The following is a 19,656-nucleotide window of genomic DNA, read 5'->3' on the forward strand; positions in this document are numbered from 1 at the left end:
AACAACACACTTAGATCTGTTGGCTCACCATAGAATGGCTCAGACTCCCTGAAGGTTACGTCCATACTGACAAACCTGCGTTTCTCTGAGGGACACCAACATTTATATCCCTGCTGACTAGAAGAATAGCCCAGAAAAATACACTTCACTGCCCGCGGATCAAGTTTTCCAACAGAAGGACGGTGATCTCGAACAAAACAAGTACTGCCAAACAACTTTGGGGGAACAACAAACTTAGTTTCTCCATATACTAGCTCACACGGAGATTTCATGCTTAGTATTCTTGATGGTGTCCTGTTGATCAAGTATGTGGCTGTCATAACTGCTTCACTCCACAAGAATTTGGGCACATTCATCATAAACATCAATGACCGGGCAACCTCAAGAATATGCCGATTTTTCCTTTCTGCCACTCCATTCTGAGGAGGGGTGTCTGGGCATGAAGTTTGATGAAGAATACCGTGATCAGACAAGTAAGCCCCAAATGTGTTGTTCACATACTCTGTCCCATTGTCAGTCCTGATCACCTGCACCTGCACCTGAAACTGATTCTTCACCAAGGCATGGAAATTCTGAAAACAGCTAAACACCTCATCTTTGTGACGCATCAAATAAATCCAAGTCATACGAGAATAGCAATCGATGAATGTAACAAAGTATTTCATTCCATTCATTGATACAACTGGGCTCTTCCATACATCCGAATGAATAAGCATAAAAGGAGATATGCTCCTAAGCCCCTTACTCACATATGAGGCTCGTGTGTGTTTGGCATATTCGCAAGCATCACATGTCAACTTGCCCTTGCCTATCCCACACATAACATCCGGAAAGATTCTACTCATCTTATCAAAAGATATATGGCCCATCCTACAGTGATGGATCATCGCCTCCTTCTCCTTGTCCTCCATGGTCGCAGCACACACCAAGTCCGGCTGCACCTCCTGGTCCATGTACCAGAGCCCCCTACGCCTGGTGCCAGTCCCAACCGTCTGACTCGTCTGTCGCTCCTGAATCACGCACCCGAATTTGTCAAGGATCACACGACAGTCAATTTGATCAATTAGAGCACTGAAAGAGACCAAATTGACAGGAAAAGCCGGCACATGTAAAACTGAGGATAGGGAGATGGTCGGAGTGCACTTGACTGTGCCAACCCCCATGACAGGCTGGTTTGTGCCATCAGCAGTTTGCATAGTGCGCGGGTGAGATGGAGGGTGCTTATTGTAAGACTCAAACATGCAGGATTTACTAGCAACATGCTTAGATGCTCCAGAGTCAAGAACCCACTCTGGAGCACTCTCATTAGAAGCAAGAGATGCCTTTTCCGGATTACCTTCATCAGTGGAGGCCCAGAGAGCAAAGTCTCATAGTTAGCATCATCTGCATCTTTGCCTTTTGACGTCCCAGTGTCTCCTGCCACTGCCATGTGAGCCCTCTGATCTCCTGAGTGTCCTGAGTAACCACCTCTGCCCATAGAAGCCTGACCCCTTGAGGTCCCTGAGTATCCACCTCTGCAAGTTCCCCCTCTGTTGTATCCCCTGCCTCTGCCACGAGTTGGACAGGCCCACTTCCAGTGACCTATCTCCCCACAAAGATGACATTTGTTGGGATCGCTCCACTCCATGCGCTCAGTGACAGCAAATGTCGAAGCCGGCACAGCCTTCATGTCTGCATGCTCAAGAGATAGCCGCACCTCCTCTTGAGACATTGCAGCAATAGCCTCCTCAATAGAGGGCAGAAGAGGTTGGTGCAACAGGGAAGCCCTCCTGCCATGAAAGCAACCTCTAAGACCCTCCAACAGTTTCAGCACACGCCTGCGTGCAATCCACTTGCGCCCTGACTCGATGCAAGCCGCATCATAGAGTTCCAGAGGGTCGCAGTTATCCTGCTCTGCCCACAGAGCCTGCAGCTCTGCCACATATGCCATCACTGACATGTCGTCACCTTGATGCAGCCGACTGATCTTCCCCTCAATCTGAGCAATTAGCATGACATTGCCCTTGCCTGAGTACAAAGTGGACAGAGTCGTCCATATCGCAGCGGATGTGGATAGCCCCTCCACAGAGCGTCCAATGGGGGGCACTACCGAGTTCAACAACCAGCCAATGAGCACAGAGTTTATGACCTTCCATCTCTTTCCCTCCACAGTAGTCTTGTCTCCTGGTTCAGCAACAACATCCAACAAGTGCCCATCAAGCTCCTTCTGTTCCACAGCCAGCAACGCCCTCCGGGACCAGCTCAGATAATTGGTAGTCCCCTCTAACTTCATGTCCATGGGTGACAGTTCGATCTTCTGAGCCACTTCCTGTCGAGGAACGATGGCCCCAGATTTCGACTCCTCGAGGAACTTAGCTAGCTTCTCGAAAGCCTCAGCAAGGCCTGTTGGCTCACTCATCTTCGGAGACAGGCTCTACACACCCAACAACAACAGCAGCAAGCACAGCCGCACACAGTCCTCTGCAGAATCAGCAGCAACAGTCCGCTGCACACATACAGCAAGGCCCTCTGTTCTTTCTCCCCCTCTGCTCACACTCCGCACGCGCAGCAGCAACAATAAGCAGCACCTTCCTCTCTTCAATCCCAGCAGCCAGGACACAACGGCAACGAGCAGAGCCGTGCGGACTCGCTCTCTCCCTCCGCGCGAACGACAGCAGCACGCCTCTCCTGCTCTCCACGTTCGCTGTTCCTCCGGCTCTTCTCCTCGTCCTGCGCCACAGCCGCACGCCTCCACGCGCACAGCCGCCGTTGATTTCCCGCTGGCCCGCGCAGCCGCCGTGCGCTCGCCGCCGTGACGCGCAGCCGCACGCGCGCGCTCGCACACAGCCACGTCCGCCCAGATGCGCCGCCGCCTCCCCACCGGACTCCGCCGCCGGCCGGCGACTAGGCCACCGTCGCCGTCGTCCCCAGCACCTCGCCTGCGTCTGATACCATGTTGTGTCGCAGACTCACCTTGTTTTGGCTGTTTCGTATGTGTGTGTGGCGGCTCTGCTGAGAACGGGAGGACTGGATGCCTCCTTCTAGGTCAGTACCTCCACATGGGCTTGGGCCCTAAGTGACAAGGCTTGATGGGCTTGGGCCCATACCGGTTCAACACTTGCAGCTAAATAAAGTCCATGGTGGAGCACAGCAAAAACAAGCTGGCCTTAAATAATCAAACATAAGTAAGCTAAGCTGAAATAAGTAAATGGTGGTTTTTAAGTAAACATGTTGCTAAAAGAACTGGATCAGAATAGCTGATTCAACCTAGTCAGTAGTCACCTTTGTAAACGCTGCCTGTCTGTGTTTACACCCCCTCAACATTTTACCCATGTCATTTGGTAATAATGCCTTGCCTTTGTAACTTGCAGAGAGAGACTGGAGGATAGTTTCAAGGCTAAAAGAGAGCGTCTAAAGGGTTTCAATCGATATATAAAAGAGTTCCACAAGAGGAAAGAGCGAATTCATCGGGAGAAGCTGGATAGGATCCAGCGGGAGAAAATTAACTTGCTTAAGAACAATGACGTTGAAGGGTATCTTAGGATGGTCCAGGTGAGTCTTATTTGCTTTGTTTCTCATCATGTTCTTCTATATTAGCTTAACCCTTCACACGTCAAAAAAAGAAAAGCTTAACCCTTCATTTTATTTTCTCAATATTTATTGGACGAAGTCACATCTGCTAAGTGTTACTGCTTTGCAGGATGCAAAATCTGACCGTGTTAAGCAACTACTACGAGAGACTGAGAAATATCTACAGAAACTTGGGGCCAAATTACGAGGTGACAGCTCAATGGATGGCCGTTCTTATGTTTCTGGTAAGGGCGTCACTGCAAACGATGTTGAAGACGAGAGCTACCAGCCACAGGTTTTATTATCTCTTTGTTTTAGTCAACGTCTAGGTGCATTTTTGTTGAATATTTACTTAATTTTGTTCTCCTTTCAGAATTATCTTGAGAGCAACGAGAAGTACTATCAGTTGGCCCACAGGTACTACATGGATTAAATAGACTTTCATGCTTCATTTAGTAAATCCTTATCAATGTCTGCCTAGCATAAATTATGTACTACCTAACTTTCTAATCCTCCATCTTATTCATACTTTTTTTTTGAACTTTACCATCTTATTCATACTTCTTTGCCATTGAATTTTCTAATTCTTTTTTTTGAGATTACTGAACTTACTAATTCTGCCTTGTATTCATACATATTTGTTTATTTTTTCTAGTGTGAAGGAGATTGTAAATGACCAGCCTACTTATCTTAATGGTGGGAAATTGCGGGAGTAAGTTGTGCTGCTATTTTCCCTGCTTTTACCTCCTTTTCATTTTAAGTGTATTTTGACATTATTGTTACTGACTTGTGTCCTGCTACAATCTGTTTAACCATCCAGTACATATTTCCTTGATCTATTACTTGCTGTATTACAGGTACCAGATGAACGGTTTGCGTTGGCTGGTTTCATTGTACAATAATAATTTGAATGGAATTTTAGCTGACGAGATGGGGCTTGGTAAAACAGTTCAAGTAAGATCCAGTACAACGCCATCTCAACATTTATTGTTCGGTTTGTATGTTATCTGATCTAAGCAAGTGTCTGAATTCTGCTTACACTGCCCTTGCTACTTTCTCAGGTAATCTCTTTGTTGTGCTACCTTATGGAAACAAAAAATGACCGGGGCCCATTTCTTGTGGTTGTACCATCCTCTGTTCTTTCTGGATGGGTATCTGAACTCAACTTCTGGGCACCTAGTATAAATAAAATTGCTTATTTTGGTCCTCCAGAAGAAAGGCGCAGACTGTTCAAGTAAATTCTGAATTTATAGTTCGATACTTTGTCACAGTTCATGTGAACATTTTATTAACCAAGCTAATTTTTTCAGAGAGATGATTGTTCAACAGAAGTTCAATGTTCTTTTGACAACATATGAGTACTTGATGAACAAACATGATAGGCCAAAACTAAGCAAAATACAGTGGCACTATATAATAATCGATGAAGGGCACCGCATAAAGAATGCGTCTTGTAAGCTCAATGCTGATCTGAAGCTTTATCGGAGTTCTCATCGGCTATTGTTGACAGGAACACCTCTGCAGGTTCTAAAGCTTGCACTTATACTTTCACACTTGATCCTGTATTTGTTGCTTTTCAATGAATGTTCTTTTCAAGGAATGTATGAACGGCTTGCTCATATATTTATTTAATGGTCTTGGGTCTCTGTATGAAGTATTCTATTATGCATATATGTCAAGTTGCTAACTTCTTGTAACTTCTTCTTGAAGAATAATCTTGAGGAGCTGTGGGCACTTTTGAACTTTCTGTTGCCCAATATATTTAACTCATCCGAAGATTTCTCTCAGTGGTTTAACAAACCATTTGAAAGCAATGGTGATAACTCAGCTGATGAGGTAATGCTGCCGTTTTTCATGATACAACATTGTTTTCTTGGAAGGAAACTGTGTTTGACTCCAATCATCTTCTTTCTTAAAAGGCCTTACTTTCAGAGGAGGAAAACTTGCTGATCATAAACCGTCTTCACCAAGTTCTTCGGCCCTTTGTACTCCGAAGACTTAAGCATAAGGTATTGATTTTATTTGCTATCTTAATGCTTGTGTTGAAATCACTGGCACTGTAGGAATTCACCATGCAATTTATTTGAAATTCCAAGTTCCAACAGGAGATCTATGCTATGCTTAGCTATTCAACCTCATTATCTCAAACTGAGGGAGTTCCAGCCTTCCAGAATTGCATCCAGTGATCACATTGGCAGAACCCTTGCTTCTAACCGAAACCTAGTAATAGTAGGGAGACAGATAAGAAAATAATTGCTTGATGTCTTTATTGATGTGAGGGCCTAGCCTTATATAGCTGGCTACATAGATATATGGAAATAAAGTAACAATCTTGGAAGCTTATCTAGTTATTTAAAAGAAATCTAATAACCAGTAACCAACTAGAGATGAAATCTGTTACGTATTTGCTTAAGGCAGACCAGGGGGTTAGACTTTAGGCGTTGGCTGTATGCCTAACCCCACTTGTCACACATTATAAGCTCATATTATTTGAGCAGTACACATGTTCCTTAAATATGTGTGACCTATCAGGAGTTACTCACAGCATGTAATTCGGCTTTCAATATGTCAGCTGATTCAGTAGACATTGCTTGATGTTCCTTACTTCTTTTTCCATTTGAAGTCTTTATATGTTGCATTTGTTGGGATGATTCATGTTTTTGTATTGTACGAATGCTGAGCTGGGCATTGCAGTGGTGAAGAGCTAAATATTGTCCATAACTAGGTTCAATAGCACAACGCAACACAATATAGCAACGTCAAACTGGTTCTTGTTAGCTTTGTTGCTCTACATGATCTGTAATTTAAAAATTCCATGGACAAGATTTCTCTATGTGCTTGTACACATCCATCTAGCTGCCTGAATGCCAAAAAATGTTGCTTATTCTGTTTCTCAATATATGCTACTTTGGCATACCAGTACAAGCACGGTCACACTTTTCAAGTTTGACCACCAACATATTAAAAACATCTAGATTTTCACATCAGAAAAACACTAGTAGCTCTTCCACTAGAGTTGCTCTACAAGTTTTTTTGAAAACTAGTTGCTCTACAAGTTGTAGATGCTTTTATGAATGTGGATTTTCTCAACTAGTTGCCGCTGCACCCTACTCTAGCATCCATCGCGAAAAGTTCTAAAAAGACGGGAATTTTGTAGATGTACAGTTTGCTATAATATGCGCAGCTGATAAATGGCCATTTGTGTATTGTGCGAAAAATTAAGAGATGAGTGTCTAGTATAGCAACTATATGTGCACACATGGTCACACTCACTCTTAAAGCATATGTGCGAGCATTTTGTATATCTATGACTTTTTTTCGCTTTTTGATAAAGAATTACGTGCTTTCCATCTTCACATTCTTGTGAAATGCATAAGATATAATTTTGCCAACTACTATACAAACATATAATCATTAAGACCATGAATAGGAAAGCATCTTTCATTTATAAACGGTGAGTGCTCCATATTTCTTAGTTTATGATTACTAGTAAAAGGTACTGATTCTGTTCCTAAATGTAAGACGTTTTTAGAAGTGCAAAAACGTCTTACATTTATGAACAGAGGGTAGATTATACGATTTGAACAGAAATCATGGTATTTGGCAATGTTCAAAAAATCATTAACTGGTAGCTGCTTGGTCGGCTGGCGATAAGGGATTTATAGGTGAATCGGCCAGTTAACGGCAAATATACCAGTTAATTCGCCTATAAGTCAATTAATCGGCTACTCGGTGACCCACTGAGTAGGGATTAATTGGCCAGTTAACTGATTTATCGGCCGATATTCTGACAATACTTAATTATGATAATTTTCGATCATGTGGTGTAGACGTGCAAATTTGTTTTTTAGAGGTTGGTGAACCAATCTTGCAACCGGTTCATTGATTTTTAAAATTTAATATTTGAAGCAAATTTGTTACGCCAAAAGTCAAAATTTTGAATATGAAAACTGAATTTTTTTTGTGATAAATTTTCACAAAAGAATAACCGAAAGTATTGAAATTATGCCTGATAGTTCCAAATAGTCAAGAAAACTCGATCAAACTACATATTAATTGGTTCTTATGCTAATGACCAGCTGAAAAATTGGTTTTGGCAGGAGCACTGTTGATGGTGTGTAAATCAAGTTCAAAACTGCTGTTTATAAGTAGAGATTATGATTACTTTAAGTTGCAACTTAGTTAAAAAAGCAACTCATATGTCCATGCCCCCTTTTCTCTTGGTTTTGAATTGATTTTTGTTTAGACTTTAGAACCGTTGATGTCGAATAAATTTGAAAGAAGCACCAATCATTGGAGCTCCAACCATTTGTACTTCTTTGAAACTTATTCGACATCAACGGTTCTAAAGTCTAAACAAAAAACTACTATTGTGATGCTGTGTGGGAAACTAGCTCGTCAGGTTGGGGATTTGATATTGTTTCCCAATTGTTTCTCATCTTTGTTTGTATCTAGACCATCTGGATGGTGCAATAGTTTCAATTGTGTTTTACTGTCTTCAGGTTGAAAGTGAATTGCCAGGGAAGATTGAAAGACTTGTAAGATGCGAGCCATCAGCTTATCAGAAACTTCTGATGACAAGGGTGGAAGACAACCTTGGTGGAATTGGAGCAGTTAAGGTGCGTAGTGTGTGACTGTTCGAGTTGTTTATTTTAATGTTTCACTTGTCAGATATTTCACAGGTTCTTATTTGTAATATGTGTCTTAAAATTTTTAGGTTCGCTCGGTGCACAATTCTGTCATGGAATTGAGGAACATATGCAACCATCCATACCTTAGCCAGCTTCATGTTGAGGAGGTAGAGCATGATTCTGCCTTGTCGCCACATTCTGGCTATTTTTGTTTCCTCTTGGGCATCACCAGCCATATGGATTGTCTATGCAGATTGAGGGTCATCTACCTAGGCACTACCTGCCATCTATTGTGAGGCTGTGTGGGAAACTTGAGATGTTGGACAGATTGCTACCCAAACTCAAAGCTACTGGCCATAGGGTAAGTGGATTTTACTGGTAGCGTGGTAGGTTTGTAAAGATCTCCTACTCGTATGTCGCATGAATTGTATTTTCTTGAACAAGTCTCACATCAAACTTGCATTATCTGAGTTGAAGTTGTCGTTCGTTCCTTGTTCCTTCCTTGGCATGCAGGTTCTACTTTTTTCTACAATGACAAGATTGCTTGATGTGATGGAGGATTATCTGGTATGGAAAAAGTATCAGTACCTTCGGTTAGATGGACACACTTCTGGGCATGAGAGAGGAGCACTTATTGATAGATTTAATGATCCTGATTCTCCAGCTTTCATTTTTCTGCTAAGGTAAAATATTGGTTCAGTATATTGTGGTGTAGGAGGCATTATATAAATAGAACATAGTGAACTCATGAATCCTTATCGGCCAATTTAATTAATTAATATTTGATATCTAAGGCCTACTTCACCCCTGTTTTCTGTAGTATCCGAGCAGGAGGCGTTGGTGTCAATCTTCAAGCAGCTGATACTGTCATCATATTTGATACTGATTGGAATCCTCAGGTAGCTAAAGTTCCTTCAGTGTTGTCACTCTATGTTGTAAGATTTGTTTTACATAAATATATCTTTTCCTTGATTATTTCAGGTTGACTTGCAAGCACAGGCTAGAGCCCACAGAATTGGTCAAAAGAAGGAGGTTCTTGTTTTACGTTTAGAAACTGTAAGTGCACACTGACAGTTCGCTTATCACCAGGAGTAAATATGTAGAAACTGAAATGAACAAGGAACATTTGTTTGCTAACAAGGAGATGGTAGTTAATAAATAGAGCAAGTCGCCAGTTGAGTCCTTTGTGTTGCATAGGGTTTGTTTGAGCATCTTAGATCAATAGTTAGATACGTGACTTATGTGGTATTCTAAATGAAGAACTGGTCCAGATTTACTCAATACCACTCCACCATGGGGATGGGCCCCCATGCATAAACAGCACCCTGCTTGCACTTTCTTCCTCACTTCATGTAAAAGGGTTAATTCGGAGGTGCAATGTTTTGACTCATGACTCATCATGCATTATATGCTACTATGCCCACACTAGAATCTGGATTCCAATACTGCTTGGGTTTTCCTCTCTTTGTGCCAATTTGTGGCTGTTGTGTTGCTGCGCTGCCTTGGAACCTAGCTATAGGGATCTTTACTGTTTTCTTGTATATTTTGGTGATATAACTCCAAAAGAAGTTACTTTCAACTGCTCCCTCCGAGAATTCGCTTCTGAATATCTTTCCATGGAGAATATCACGAGTGTAGTTATTGCTGTGTTTCCAGTCTCTGTTTTACTTAAATGCTTTGTATCTGTCAATTAGTAGGGGTACGCATGGTCATTTCTCATTAACTCTCTCAGATTTAGTGCTCTCTTTGTCCGTTCGCTTGATGAAGTAACTATCCATATGTGGAAAAAGGTACTGCACTAGGTACCAGATCGTGACTGCTCTCTACGGAGCCTTTGTCTTCTTGGCTGTTTATTTCTCTAAGCTTGGACAGAACCCACTAGCGTTTTGTGACACTGCCAATATGATAGGAATAAATGCTGCCTGTTATGCTCTAACCAGAACCAATGCATTCTATTACTTCAACTGAAAATTTCAATACGCCTGTTCCTGACTTGGATGTACCTTGTTGAATTTAAGGTCCGAACTGTAGAAGAGCAAGTCAGGGCTTCGGCAGAACATAAATTAGGCGTTGCTAATCAGAGTATAACTGCTGGATTTTTCGACAACAACACAAGGTCAATTCTTCTACTCGGTTAAGATTTTAGCTTTTCTAGCTCTCTTTTTTCCTTTCCTTCATGCTAGATGGTAACAATTGCAGTGCTGAAGATCGGAGGGAGTATCTTGAGTCACTTCTACGTGAGTGTAAAAAGGAAGAATCAGCTCCAGTGTTAGATGATGATGCTCTGAATAATATTCTTGCCCGCAGGTAAGACTGAGTTTGCTGTTAGTATTATTTAAGCATTGTTTTAACAATCTCTGTCACTCCTGGTACTTTATCTAATTACATGACATATCACATTTCTCTCCTTGCAGCGAAGATGAGATCGACATATTTGAATCTATTGACAAGCAAAGACTAGATGATGAAATGGTATACTAAATTCCTTTACTTTGTACATGTTTATTTCTGCTAATATTTTGTGCATCCCAATTTGATTCTTGTACCCCTTGTAGGCTGTATGGCTAAAGGTTGTTCAGGATGGTTCAGTTAGTGGGCTAGACCCCTCAGTATTGCCACCCCGCCTTGTGTCTGATGATGATCTGAAGCCCTTCTGTCATGCTATGAAGATTTACGAGTCTTCAAATGTAAAAAATGTGAAGGTAAATGTGAGGAAGAAGGGCGAGCTTGGCGGCCTTGATACAAAGCATTACGGAAGGGGAAAACGTGCTCGTGAGGTCAGTTGCATTATCATCTTCTGTATGTCTCTCTATTATTGGTTGAAGTATTTGTTTGCTAATTTCATTATATATCCTTTGTAGGTCCGGTCTTATGAGGATCAATGGACCGAAGAAGAATTTGAAAAACTTTGTCAGGCTGAATCTCCTGACTCACCTCAACCTGGTGGTGTATTGAAGGATATAGATATCTCTAAAGAGAGTAAGTTGGAGGTACCTGCAGAAAGTTCAATAGACCCAAAAGAAAGTTCAATAGATCCAGTCGAAGCCAAAACGGTGCCAGTCCTGGCTGTTCCAGACTCCTCACCACCAGTCCCGTCTGTTCCAGACTCCTCACCAGCAAAGCGGCGAAGAGGTAGACCTAGAAGGTCAGACGTTTCAGTATCTCCTGTTATGTCCCCAGCAAAAGCTGTCCAACAAGAGGCAGGAACTACACTTGGCAGTTCTGCACCAGCAAGTACCATCGATTCTGCAGCACCAACTGCTACCATCCATTCTACTGGTCCAGATGTTACCACCCATTCTGCTGCACCAGTTGCTGCCATCAAACCAGATATTGGTGCAGAAGTTAAGGCTACTGCTTTTGTTGCTGCTGTACCAACTGCTACCATGAAACCCGAGATTGGTACTGAAGTTACGGACCATGTTGTTTTGGAAGGGTCTATAGCAAAGGAAGTTGGTCCGGCGGTAGAGAGCGGTCATGACCCAGTAGCTGCCAGTGCAGCCCCTCATCCACCAGCTCCTGCTACATCTAGAGGCAGAAAGACCCAAACAGTTGAAACCCCTCGCAGACGAGGCCGAAAACCAAAATCTCTTTCCTCATCTAGTGCTGGTGATGTTAATATAAACCCTGTGGTTGCAATTGGTAGTGGACCTGCTTCTGTGGGTTCTCCATATCCTCAAGGGGATATGCCTGCAAGTCTCATGTCAAGATTTCAGAAGGATTTGGTTACAGGTAGGCCTGTTACGTCATTGCCAGAGGCAGTTAAGGGCATCTCCGCCCCTGAAGGTACGACACCTGTTGCCGAAGATAAACACACTGGAACTGCAATAAGCTCGGACAATGCCAGCTTACTAATGCCAAAGATCATTCACAACGAAAATGTTGGATTTGTTCAAGTGAGCTCTGAGCAAGTTTTTTCTGCATCAGTACCTACTTTAACTGCCGTCTCAGGTGGAATATTGAAAGCATCACATATTCTCTTGGCAGATAAGCCTGCCGAGAAGCAAAGTGCTTCACGCCGTCGCAGAAAGAAAGCGCCTGGTGGTGAGGATACTGGAGTAAGCACTAGGCAAAGAGCAGCTATGAAGAAATCTGATGGTATTCCTGGTACCACTGACAATGTTGGTGCGGACACGAGCACAGCTGAGAAGCTAGGAGCAGTGAATGTAAAAGATGGCAGTTCACTTCAAGATACTCCCAAGGAATTACCAAATATAAACTCTCCTCCATATGACAAGTCTGGGTATGACTCTCAACCAAGAACACCTATAGCAGTTCCCATTAGTGAAGCTGCACTTCCTAGTGGTTCCGGTAATGCCCATGTTGCTTATTCTGATATAACTCCTAGGATACCTACCAATCCTGATGTTCAAGATAAACCAGTAAATCTGCACATAGGAGCACCTCTAGCGGCAGCCACACAACCTGAAGTGCCATGTAAGACAGGGAATGACCATGTTGCAGTGTGTTCTGTGGTCACTACCACACATTCTGAAACGGTTACTGAAAAACCATTGCTAAATCCTGTTAGTGAAGTAGCAAATGTCCAGGTCGAAGCACCTAGTTCTTCACTTCATAATTCAGGTAAGAACATCAGTACAGTGCCTTCAGAGGTCAATAGTGTCGCTCCCAGTAAGGCATCAGGTAGGAGGAGGAAAGGTCCTGCCTCTGAACCACGCACCAGAAGTAAAGCCGCAACAGCTGCATGTGAACGTCGTGCTCGACTAGCTGGACCAAAGCAGACAGGTGATGCGAGAAAATTAGAAATATTGGCAAGCCCAAGCACGGCGGTTTGTGTTTCTTCAGTTGAGCAACAGGAAACCGCCCTGGCAGAGCCTCTCACCGCTTCTGTCTGCGAACCGCAGAAGAATGCTGAGAGTCATGTACGTGGTGGAATGTCTACTCCGACGGGGATACTAGATGCCCCAAAGCAAATTGCTACCCAGTCAATTACAGCATGTACTGAAGAAACAAATAACAGTCTAAGCACCCAGACTCCTGCACTTCCCATATCCAGAGAAAGTATTCTTTCCATGGGTGACAAGCAAGGTTCTCTCTCTCTCTCTCTCTGCTGTTATTATTCATTGTTTGGTAGTAACAATGGCTCATGCTGATGCCCATGATGCCTTTTTTCAGGTGTTGGAGTTGATACCATACATGGACAAACAAAGATGGTTTTGGCTGCAGAACTGACATCTGCAAATGATGAACATAAGCTGCATGAAGTACATGATAAGACTGCTGATGGTAATATACTCCAACACAGTGCGGCAAATGACACACTCCAGGATAAAACTGATAGCATTGCTGGTTTGGACCTAGCCTCTCGTCATAGAATTGGTGATTTGGAAATGGAGAAGGGTGATTCTAAAACAGTGATGTTACCAGACTGCCAAACCCCTTTTGATGCCTCAGTTAAGGATATTAACGATACTCTTGCCCCCACAGAAGCTGATGTCAGTGATCTGCAAAGTGAGGCTGCTGCTATTGATGTGACTAGTCCTAAGCAAGATACTATGGTAGTTGAAGCACTTTACACTAATCCTGGAGGTTCTGCTAGTCATCTGCCTGCTGCTTTACAATCAACGGACTCAAACCAGCATGCAGAACGGAAAGGAAGTTCAGATAACAGTGGCTCTAAAATTTTTGCATCTGGGAAGAAAACAGAGGAAATGGAAGGAACTTTGGATAAGAATACGGATCACAATCTTATTCAGGCAAATGCCAATATAGCTTTAGGAAGATATTCTCCTTCAGAGGACAAAAGAGAGGACAGTTGTGCCCATGTAGTTGATGGTGGGCTGTTGGGAAGCAAACAAACTCTTCCTGAAGTCGTTTCTGCTGTAAACACTGATGGCTCTGAGGAAGCACTCAATGCTTCGTCTACCCACTCGAATAAAGATGCCACCTTGGTTTGTGAAGTAACAAAGGATCCTGAGAGTCATGTATCAGTGTCTGTACTGGCCTCTGCTGCTATGAACGCTGGTGATGACTCTGAGGAAGTTCACAATGTTCCATCCACCCATTCTGATAGAGGGGGCAGCATGGTAGAAGTTGACGCGTCTAGAGATGATGCTACCTCTATTTGCGAAGTACGCAAGGATCCTGAGAGTAATGTATCTGGTGAGTTGTCGATGCCAGTACGGTTAGCGGAGCTTGAGTTAGAACTGCCAAACCAATCCAAATCTTCTAGCCAGTCTAGCGCAGTAAATGCTGATGAGACAAAGGCCAGTATCAACATTCAGACTACTTCATTGGTAGAATCAGGAGAACAAAAATCACCCAGAAATGGTGCACATGGTACTCCCTATCTCTATCCCCTCTTTCCCCCTCTCTCTCCCACCAACCATGATCCTGTACACATTCCCTGGTGTATGCTGATTGTTATTCTTATCCAGCTAGTGTATCTTTTTTATGTTTTGCCAGAGTTGAAAGAAGGGATGGAGTTGGCTGGGCCTAAGATTGAGTGCACCATACAAATGCCGAGTCCCGATGATAAGAGTATGCTCTGTTATTACTTTCTGTTGTAGTAGAGACGGGCCAGGGGGCTCATGCACATCTGCACCTTTTCAGGTTCTGAGGCTCATAGTTTGGCACAACGGGAGATGGTTTCGGGTGCAGAACAAGCATCTATGAAAGGTATAGTCAGGTTTTAAATTTCTGAATTAATTAACGCATGGTCAATAGTTACTCATGGATAGTGTATCTAACATATGTACAGATGATAAAGAAAACAAGATGGTTGATGTTACATTTTCGTCTGGTGGGGAACAAGAAACACAGCGAGCTGATGTAGACTTGCCCACATGTCCAACATATGCAGATTGTGAGGGTGAAAAGGACGATTCCCCTAAAACTATTTTGGCAGGCAGCCAATCTTTTTGTGAAGCCTCAGATAAGGACGTTGCCCCAGTGAGAGATGATCACACTGATCCGCAAAGTGAAGTTATTGTTGTTGATATGAATGATGCCAACCAAGACTCTGCTGAAGCGGAAGCTATGCAGATTGATAGTGTCTCCAAAGGATCTTCAAGTGATTTGCCTGCTGCTTTACGATCGACCGATTCAAATCAGCTGGCAGAACAAGTATCTCCTTGTCCGAAAGAACATGAGAAATTGGAAGAAACTTCTGGTGAAATTGGTGGTGGCAATTCCAATCGTAGTCGGACTGATGGTGATTCTCATATTATGAATCTAGTTGGTTATTCGGAAGACTCAGATGAGGACGATTCTATCCAGGTAGCTGATGTTGGTGATGTGGGAAGTAAAGAAACCACTCATTATGACATCTCAGCTGTCGCTAGAGGAGCAGAACCAGGAGATGGACCCTGCACAGAGCCTACTTGTGAAACTGCTGTTCATGTGCACGAATGCAATGCGGACGTTGCTATTTCTGAGGATGGTCATGGCACAACGGCCCTTGGCAGCGTCCAAGTGTCTACGACAGAACTAAAGGATTTGGAGAGTGGAAGATGTCTAGAACATGGAATAGGTACTTCTTTATCTGCTTGCTTTATTCATCAAAGCCCACCGAACAAAGAACTTAGTTATGCTATTTCAGTAATTCCTGACCCTGTTGATCATGATGGCACAGGAACCCCTGTGGCTCTTCAGGAGGGAACTGCTGTCGCTACAGAACCAGAAGCAAAGAAAGAGGTCGACGAACCTACTCAAAATGAAGATGTTGAGCTGGCTGCCATAAAGCCAGAGGCGGTGGAGCATGCTGGTACAGAGGCCGATCCAAGTAAAGAAGCATCTATACCTCCTCAAGAGGAAACCACTGCTGTAGCCTTGGTTACAGGACCGGAACAAAATGAAGAAGCAGATGCACCTACTCAAGTCGAACCAGTTGCTATAGTGCCAGATTCCATGGAGCATGCTAGTACCGAAGTTGATCAAAGTATAGAAACATCTGTGCGTCTCCCAGAAAAAACTTCTGTTATACCTGGTACGGAACCAGAAGAGAAGAAAGTAGAGGCATCCTCCCAAGAGGATAATGTTGAAGCAGTTGCTGCAGAGCCAGAACCTGCTGGATCCCAGGAAAATGCAGAAGTTTCTACCAAGCCTAGTCCTATGGAGATAGAGTCGGTTCAGGAAACAGCTATGCTGGGAGAAGCTGAAACCAGGCAGCAACTGCCACTTCCGTCTGCCGAGGGCGTGGTAGCCGAGGCTAGTGAACCTCCAGAGGTGACTGCTATGAAGGAACCAGAGTTGCTGAGCACTGAACCAGCACCCGATGGTGAAAATGCTAAGCTTGGAGAAGCCAAAGCTGAACAGCTGTTGCAGCAACCTTCATCCTGCGAGGCTATGGCAGCAGTCACAGGAGAGCTTCCTAGCGCAGCGGGAGCGAAAACGGATGGAACTTCAGACGTGGTGGCTGATGAGTCTCCTGCTGTCGTGGGAGAGGAGGTGCTCAACACTGAAACTGCACCTGATGGTAAAAATCCAAGGCCGAGCGAGGCTGATACGGCGCAGTCGCCACCTTTGCCTGAAGAGGGCAAGGCCGTTGCAGCTACCGAGCCTGCCAACCTTGAGGAGGCGGAGGCTACTGATGGGAAGTAGTTAGCGTGCAAAAATGGAAGCAGATGTTGCGTTGAAGAACCTCTGCCGTTAGATCAGACAGAGCATGTTTGGGCTGATGAAACTGAGAAGTACCTTAGACTTTATGCAAGTGTTGTATGTAGAACATAATTAAGAAACCTGTTGTATTCAGAGGAGTTGTTGGTACATAAGTTATAACTACCTAGTCCCTTTGCAATGCTAGTAGTACCTTGTTGCACCTGATGCAGTTGGTTGAGATCCTCTACGGCGGGTAGTGCCGATGACACGTGGGGTCTGGACCCTGATGCAGCAATTGCAGTGCCAGAACGGTGTGTTTTTACGCTGTTTTGCCTGCCATCAGCTGTTGAAAGGTCAGCCTGAACGCCATCGAGACCTATGCAATGCAAGGTGCTCGACGACGATAGTTCTGTAGCCGCACTTTGTTTTCTGGACTCGGATCCAGCGCGAACGTTCGTGCAGCAAGACGTTGGTTGATCCGGCGCGCTGCGCGCAGCTCATCGGGTTGCTAACTCCATCCAACCCCTTGCCGGATTAGACGGAAACTAGCGCAGAAGAAGCGCGCCTGTCACCGTTTCCGTCCGTATTTTGCCGAAATAAACAAGAAAATAATATGTATCACGTGATAAAATAAAATAAAGAGAACACGAGTTCCATCTCTACCCCATGATATGTGTAAGCACGGAACCAACATTAAACGATTTAACAAATTAAGTAAACCGGCTTGTCTATTAATATTTTTTTGTATGTTGTTTCGGTTTATTCAGATGATTACAATTCGACTACTATTTTGGTTTATGGTTTGCATAAATTAAAGTTTTTGGTTTATCTGGAGTTTATCACGAGTAGGCTATAAAGTGAAACATTATTAACAATGCATATCCAAGTAGCGAGCAACAAAACAATTCATGCACTAGAGTCAATAATCTAGTTCAGATCGCCATGTGATTTAACATAAATAGTTCACATCTTTATGTGATTAACATCCATAGTTCACATCGTCATGTGACCAACACCCAAAGGATTTACTGAAGTCAATAATCTAGTTCACATCGCTATGTGATTAACACCCAAAAAGTATTTAGGTGTAATCATGTTTTGCTTGTGAGAGAAATTTAGTCAACGGGTCTGCCATATTGAGAACCGTATGTATTTTGCAAATTTCTATGTCTACAATACTTTGCACGGAGCTACTCTAGCTAATTGCTCCCACTTTCAATATGTATCCAGATTGAGACATTGAGACATCTGGATTAGTGTCAAAGCTTGCATCGATGTAACCCTTTACGACAAACTCTTTGTCACCTCCATAACCGAGAAACATTTCCTTCCTCTTAGGTAACTAAGAATAATTTTGACCGCTGTCCAATGATCTATTCCTGGATCACTATTGTACCCCTTTGGCAAACTCATGGTAAGGTACACAATATGTCTGGTACATAACATGGCATACTTTATAGAACCTATGGCTGAGGCATAGAGAATGACTTTCATTCTCTCTCTATCTTCTGCCGTGGTCGGGTTTGAGTCTTACTCAACTTCACACCTTGCAACATAGGTAAGAACCATTTCTTTAACTGATTCATTTTGAACTTCTTCAAAAATCTTGTCAAAAGGTATGTGCTTTTGAAAGCCCTATTAAGCGTCTCGATCTATCTCTATAGATCCTGATGCCCCAAATATAAGTAGCTTCACCGACGTCTTTTATTGAAAAACTCTTATTCAAGTATCCTTTTATGCTATCCAGAAATTCTACATCATTTCCAATCAACAATATGTCATCCACATATAATATTAGAAATGCTACAAAGCTCTCACTCACTTTCTTGTAAATACATGCTTCTCCAAAAGTCTGTATAAAACCATATGCCTTGATCACCTCATCAAAGCATATATTCCAACTCCGAGATGCTTGCACCAGTCCATAAATGGACGCTAGAGCTTGCACACTTTGTTAGCACCTTTAGGATCGACAAAACCTTTTGGTTGCATCATATACAACTCTTCTTTTAAAAATCCATTAAGGAATGCAGTTTTGACGTCCATTTGCCAGATTTCATAATCATAAAATGTGGCAATTACTAACATGATTCGGAAAGACTTAAGCATAGCTACGGGTGAGAAGGTCTCATCGTAGTCAACATCTTGAACTTGTCGAAAACCTTTCGCAACAAGTCGAGCTTTATAGACAGTAACATTACCATCAGCGTCAGTCTTCTTCTTGAAGATCCCTTTATTCTCTATGGCTTGCCGATCATCGGGCAAGTTAATCAAAGTCCATACTTTGTTCTCATACATGGATCCTATCTCAGATTTCATGGCCTCAAGCCATTTTGTGGAATCTGGGCTCATCATCGCTTCCTCATAGCTCGTAGGTTCATCATGGTCTAGTAACATGATCTCCAGAATAGGATTACCTTACCACTCTAGTGTGAAATGTGCTCTGGTTGACCTACGAGGTTCGGTAGTAACTTGATCCGAAGTTTCATGATCATTATCATTAGCTTCCTCTCTAGTTGGTGTAGGCATCACTGGAACTGATTTCTGTGATGAGGTACTTTCCAACTCAAGAGAAGGTACAATTACCTCATCAAGTTCTACTTTCCTCCCACTCACTTCTTTTGAGAGAAACTCCTTCTCTAAAAAGGATCCATTCTTAGCAACAAAGATCTTGCCTTCGGATCTGTGATAGAAGGTGTACCCAACAGTTTCTTTCCGGTATCCTATGAAGACGCACTTCTTTGATTTGGATTCGAGCTTATAAGGCTGAAGTTTTTTCACATAAGCATCGCAACCCCAAACTTTAAGAAATGATAGCTTAGGTTTCTTGCCAAACCATAGTTCATACGGTGTTGTCTCAACGGATTTAGATGGTGCCCTATTTAAAGTGAATGCAGCTGTCTCTAATGCATCACCC

The 19,656-nt window shown here is 43.1% G+C and overlaps 1 protein-coding gene across 3 annotated transcripts in view; it reads left to right on the plus strand.

The window, feature by feature from the left end:
* LOC123149820 (chromatin structure-remodeling complex protein SYD) overlaps nt 1–16,943 on the plus strand; it is a 31,009-nt gene extending 14,066 nt beyond the window's left edge. For all 3 annotated transcript variants that reach the window (XM_044569556.1, XM_044569558.1, XM_044569557.1), the window contains exons 12-36: nt 3,351–3,531; nt 3,680–3,844; nt 3,923–3,966; nt 4,205–4,261; nt 4,407–4,503; nt 4,611–4,783; nt 4,860–5,073; nt 5,260–5,385; nt 5,469–5,558; nt 8,052–8,168; nt 8,267–8,347; nt 8,434–8,541; nt 8,694–8,863; nt 9,001–9,079; nt 9,162–9,236; nt 10,199–10,296; nt 10,380–10,487; nt 10,595–10,652; nt 10,736–10,957; nt 11,042–13,229; nt 13,317–14,480; nt 14,607–14,681; nt 14,754–14,819; nt 14,902–15,672; nt 15,775–16,943. In XM_044569556.1, coding sequence (XP_044425491.1) covers nt 3,351–3,531; nt 3,680–3,844; nt 3,923–3,966; nt 4,205–4,261; nt 4,407–4,503; nt 4,611–4,783; nt 4,860–5,073; nt 5,260–5,385; nt 5,469–5,558; nt 8,052–8,168; nt 8,267–8,347; nt 8,434–8,541; nt 8,694–8,863; nt 9,001–9,079; nt 9,162–9,236; nt 10,199–10,296; nt 10,380–10,487; nt 10,595–10,652; nt 10,736–10,957; nt 11,042–13,229; nt 13,317–14,480; nt 14,607–14,681; nt 14,754–14,819; nt 14,902–15,672; nt 15,775–16,742 — 7,495 coding nt within the window. In that variant the 3' untranslated portion in view covers nt 16,743–16,943. The remainder of the gene's footprint in view (nt 1–3,350; nt 3,532–3,679; nt 3,845–3,922; nt 3,967–4,204; nt 4,262–4,406; nt 4,504–4,610; nt 4,784–4,859; nt 5,074–5,259; nt 5,386–5,468; nt 5,559–8,051; nt 8,169–8,266; nt 8,348–8,433; nt 8,542–8,693; nt 8,864–9,000; nt 9,080–9,161; nt 9,237–10,198; nt 10,297–10,379; nt 10,488–10,594; nt 10,653–10,735; nt 10,958–11,041; nt 13,230–13,316; nt 14,481–14,606; nt 14,682–14,753; nt 14,820–14,901; nt 15,673–15,774) is intronic.
* The last annotated feature ends 2,713 nt before the right edge of the window (nt 16,944–19,656 follow it).

This window comes from Triticum aestivum, chromosome 7A (assembly GCF_018294505.1).
Source record: "Triticum aestivum cultivar Chinese Spring chromosome 7A, IWGSC CS RefSeq v2.1, whole genome shotgun sequence".
Taxonomy (NCBI): Eukaryota; Viridiplantae; Streptophyta; class Magnoliopsida; order Poales; family Poaceae; genus Triticum; species Triticum aestivum.